The sequence below is a fragment of the Nelumbo nucifera genome, chromosome 1 (assembly GCF_055504915.1).
Source record: "Nelumbo nucifera cultivar China Antique chromosome 1, China Antique-T2T, whole genome shotgun sequence".
Lineage (NCBI taxonomy): Eukaryota > Viridiplantae > Streptophyta > Magnoliopsida > Proteales > Nelumbonaceae > Nelumbo > Nelumbo nucifera.
In genome coordinates this window covers 167,926,592-167,931,604 of record NC_142649.1, presented here as the reverse complement: position 1 = coordinate 167,931,604, position 5,013 = coordinate 167,926,592, and the positions used below count along the sequence as shown (strand labels likewise).

Genomic DNA, 5,013 nt, shown 5'->3' with positions numbered 1-5,013 from the left:
CCATCCATGCAAATATTTTTACCTAACCCAACAAGAAGTCAAGAACAATATTCTTGCGCTGAGATCTTTTCCCGATAGTTTCACTATTCACATAAGGGTAACCTCTCCCTCTGCAGCATTTCTTTGCTTCATTTATATGAAACAGAATGAAATTACCACCTTTTATAAAAGAAATCAGGTGTTATATTATCGAAGGTAGAGTTTCATTCGGCCCTTGACTCTTTTCTTCATACCAGTAAAGCGAGAAAATATAACCAGAGTAGAGAGATTCACCTCATTGAACAGGAGACCCATAGATCAAAATCATGAGGCCTATAAAATAGTTCCACTGCTGTCATCAAGCTCGAAGGATGATGAGATGGCATTTACAGAACTCTGACATGAAAATATCAAGCAGTACAATGGTGCAAGTGGACTGCACTCTGCAGTCGAAGAAATAGAAGAATTCCTGGATGGCTCGACCCCGTGGTACAGAAATTGAGCTGGTTCTAATTCCCAAAAAAGAATGATAATCCCTCGTTACATTACTTTCAAGTTTCAACAGATTACATTTGGGATGAATTAGAAATGCGCTTAAACCTGTAGTCCTAGCAGAGTTGCAGTTCAGTTCCCTTATTGTTCGTTCTCGTTAAACTCCTAATACTAAGCTATAAATTAAAAACATGTGGAAGTGGAAACACCCAAAAGCAGAAGTTGGACGTTACAAAAGGGAGTTCGATTCAAAGGGCTGCCTTGGCACTGAATCATCATATCTAATATAATCAGTAGTTTAAGCGCCTTATAGCTTCCTACGGTCCTACCCCAAATAAATTAAACTCTATTGGTGGATAATATTCTTTCATTCTGGGATCAGTTGTCATGTTCTTGGTTCTTCCATGTGGTTCAGTGGCGGCATTAGTTCCAGTTTCTAATGGCGGAAAAGGATGAACCGTCCGTTCAGTACCTATTCCCTTGTACCTGCAGTCATGGAAGGCGATGAAACCACACCATCAGACTTTGGTGGTAAAAATAGCTGGTTATGAATCTTATGATAAATGGTGAAGTTAAATTGGGAAAAGGCGACCTAAAACCGCTATCTGGATCTGGAGATCATTTTACAAAATTATAAACATGGAATGGAATGGAAGTAATCATCTTGCTCTTGGGATCTGTGATATTGGAAGGAACGGGCAGTTGGTACTCACCTCATATCCAACAAAAGATCTGCAGTAGTTGGTATTTGTGAGAACTGTACTGGTAGAACCACATTCGCTTTCCTTGAGAGATACTGTGGACCTATCAAGCTTAATTGACCATGGGTATTGGTATCCATGAATGGTAGACCCCACATGGGAAGATGAACGCTGCATACGAATGCTCCTTGGGATATTCCTTCCTTCCATGGATGCTCTCCGTCTGCTGGGTTGTCTCTCGTAGGAATCAGGTCGTTGTTTAGGTGCACTCTGCGACCGGACTTTTGCCTTGGAAGATTCCGTATTGGCCATGTAATGTGGAAAGAATGGGTAGTCATTGGACACAGAATCTGCGTACTCTGACCGTGGAAAGGCAAAAGGGGCCATTGTTGGGTCTGGTTTGGCCACAGCCGAGTAGCATTGGGGACTGCTCTGTGTTGTGAGGAAAGAATACTCCTCAAAATGCCCACTGCAGACTCTTGGGCTCATATCGGTCAAGGCTGATGGAGCCGGTGACATCTGGAGTTGATGTTCTTGCTTTGCGTTTGCACGGTTTCCAGCATAATATATTGAAAACCTTTGATCTGCCCGTTCAATTTGCGGGTGGTTGGAATAGCCATTCCTGCTCTTTGAACTTGCCCTCGATTCACCAATATCCATCTCCACAATCTTAATGTTCTCCTCTATTCCTCTATCCATCTCCTACAAATGCATAAAAAGGCAGATGTCAAAATTGACCCACCAATTTTTTTCTTTGAAACTGCTGTAAGCCTGTAACCATTTCCTCTCTTCAAAGAAAACCAAACTAATATTTTCCATTTCCGATACATGAGAGAGCATATGGCTTAGCTTTTTAATCTAACAAATTCATGGATGCAGAGCAGTTAAATTTGCTATAGATTTGAAATACTGAAGGAAATGATATTCACATTGTATGCTTGTCTGAACCGGTTGTCCTGTAAGGATTTTCTGGGAGTGAATTGTCTTTGAGGGGTAGATTGTGCTTCCTCAGCCATCCGGATCCTCTGGGCCCTAGCTCTGGCCTGAACTGTCACCAATGCCTGCATGCACCGGAGAGTAGCAGTGGCCTGTTTCCTCACCAAGTGCGCCCTCACCAACGCCTGCAACTTCACCAATCCTTTCAATGCACGTAATGCTTTTCTTGCCTGTAATCAATGTATCGTTGTCAACTGTTAATTCATATTTTTGTCACTAATTTTTTCTTCATATAGGTTCTTTTCACCAAATCTGAATTCGGTATTCATATTTTCAGGAACAAAAAGCATGTAAATAGGAGAGAGGGTTCTCATCAATCAGCAAAACAGACGGAAATGATGTTTCTTTGGGGAGTAAGGGGAATTGGAATTTCAGATGAATTCATACCAGGTAGGAACGGAAGACAGCTTGAATCTTGATGGCGGCAGCCTCTTCAACCGCACTGGGCCTTGTGGCAGCAGCTGTGAGGCGGATCACAGCAGCAGCAACCTGTGCAGCTGCGACTGCTGCATCAGCAGCAGCAGCTGTAGCGGCCGCCACAGCCATGGCATGCTTCTTTTGCTCATTCTCAGATTCAAGAATGGCCTGTACCGCTGGCGTGGCGGCAGCAGCCGAGTCTGTGGAATTCCAATCCTTGGGAGCTGCAGCTGTGGCTGCTGGTCTCCTGAAACTCCATCTGCGTTTCTCTTTTGGTGTACTAGGAGGAATTGAAATTGGCGTGGTTGGATTCTCAGTAGGAAGTGATGAAGGCTTCTTGGTACTGGCCTTCTCCTTCTCTTTCTCTCTTTCTCTTTCCTTCTCCTTATCTTTCTTCCCCGTTAAGAAGCTTCTGATCCATTTGCTTGTCTTCCCCATCTCTGTCAACCCTTCTAGGAAGCCATTGTAGCAGATATAAACAGATGATATATAGTATAGATCTATCTGACACACAAACACACACTCTCTCTCTCTACAACTCACTCACTCGGTTGCTCACTCTTTGATTACTGTTTTAAGTTGTGATAATGTTGTCAACAAAGAGTCTTTCTTTCGCTGTTTTGACTTACCCATCCTGTTTGTGATCGACTCAGCTGGTGATCTGGTCTCATCAGTTGTTTTGTTCCTGCAGAAGAAGGGAAAAAAAAGGAAATGAAAATTTTTCTCCTTGGATGAAGCCACTTGCCACTCTGTGTATTTAGGTTTTAAGTGGCAAAGATTCCCTTAAGGCCGTTACTGCCTCACTGGGGGGGCTGTGTGAACTACCAATTTTAGCCTCGGAAAGATGTAGAGATGAAGGACAGGTTTGGTAAATTGGACATGGCACTGTCGGCTAATGGGGGTTGGAAATGGGAAGGGAGTCAGAGATCATGTGAAATAGGGTGGTGCAGCATGCTGAATCCGTGTAAAATACTCCTGCCAGGGTGAAGACTGAAGAGAAACGCCCGTCCAAATGGGGGTCACTCGATCGGATCGGACTCATTCATGGATATTGGGCAATAATAAAAAATAGAATTTAAGATTGGAATTTGGAAGTTGGAAGTTGGGAACTTGGGTTGGATCTCCACTTCCGGCCTTGGCCAGTTGGCCTTCCCTTCTGGGTGGGGCCCAGCCCCACAATAGTCTAGGGGTGCGCACGTGGCTATCCTACACTTGGTGGTTTAGTTTAGTTAAGACTTGAGAACCAAGGTCCCCATATGATATCCCAAGGGACCTTGGTTCATTATTCTAAGGACGACGAAAGTCACTTCACCCACCCTAGTTAAGAACTTGAAAAATTCCCCTGAGACAGAGACACTACACGTTCAGGCGTTCAGCAGCTGTGGATGAGTATTGAGCGGTCGGTGTAGAGACAGGTTAGCCAATGATGCAAAGTTCATTCAATATCAACACGTCTTCAATCGCTGGGCTGCTGGGTAGGCCCAGCCCTTAGCCCTCCGGACGTGGATGGATATTATTCTGGCTGGCCTCCTCCTGGGTCCTGGGTCCTGGGTCCTGGGTCCTGGCCTAGCGCTTGTCATGCTTAATAAAAACAAATGGTGGAGAAAACTTTCACAAAATGTCAAAATTATAAGGACGAGGAGGTACTACCAGAGACGGAGCCTTCGAAGAAGACCGGTGCGGTTGGTCCCACCATTTGGATATGTTTCAATCAGGCAGATTTTACACGCCAAAAGCTCAACCGTCCTTCCTGCTGGTTTCCAACTCTGGAGGCTTTTTTCTTTAGGAAAGGAAAGAGAAAAAGAAAAGCCAAATTATTTACAGCAGGTGATGAGTCTGAGTCAAGAATCATCCACTTACCCAGTAAAAATTTCCCTTTCCGTTTTCCTTATTTTGGCTGAACATTACACATAGTACATACATATTGATGAGTTGGGTTCGACGAATGTGTACTCCTCTCCAGCACATGCAATTCTTTGCATTGGGTTATTGAATTCCTTCCACCAATTCATCAATTCTGTTAGAATGAAAACACTGATACCGCACGCAAATAATTAGACACTGTCTTTAGCCCTGGGAAATGGGGATTCCCCAAATTAATTAACTGACAAATAAAGCATTCATCTTTTAGCTCAGCTCAGCTTAGCTCGGAGCTGAGTAGCTTTCTCCAATGTCCAGGCACCAGCAATGAGTTCAACTCGGCCTGGGGGTACATATAAACAAACCATGTGATTGCCAACTAATCTAGATGTATGGATGCAATTAATTTAGTAGAGTTAATATGGGGTGGAACCCATTAACCAACAACACCAACTATCACGTCCTGACCACCACCAGTTCACAATGCCACTCACCAAATCTTATTTCTTTATCAAGAGAGATTTATTGCTCATCGTTCATTGTTGTCCTTTTGCCTTTGTATTTTCTG

The 5,013-nt window shown here is 43.7% G+C and overlaps 1 protein-coding gene across 1 annotated transcript; it reads right to left on the bottom strand.

The window, feature by feature from the left end:
• Positions 1–277: 277 nt before the first annotated feature.
• LOC104596603 (protein IQ-DOMAIN 19-like) lies at positions 278–3,840 on the bottom strand. Its single transcript, XM_010257858.3, has 4 exons — positions 2,556–3,840; positions 2,102–2,338; positions 1,185–1,874; positions 278–957 (listed from the first exon to the last, which is right to left on the bottom strand). Exons 1-4 carry the CDS (start codon positions 3,021–3,023, stop codon positions 937–939), a joined length of 1,416 nt encoding a protein of 471 aa, XP_010256160.1. The 5' UTR covers positions 3,024–3,840; the 3' UTR covers positions 278–936.
• Between the last annotated feature and the right edge of the window lie 1,173 nt (positions 3,841–5,013).

Coding starts and splice junctions, on each gene's coding strand:
- LOC104596603 (XM_010257858.3), bottom strand. CDS start 3,023: ATGGGGAAGACAAGCAAATGGATCAGAAGCTTCTTAACGGGGAAGAAA. Junction 1,875..2,101: donor GGTTCAGACAAGCATACAAT/GTGAATATCATT, acceptor ATGCATTTGTAG/GAGATGGATAGAGGAATAGA. Junction 958..1,184: donor GATCTTTTGTTGGATATGAG/GTGAGTACCAAC, acceptor CCATGACTGCAG/GTACAAGGGAATAGGTACTG.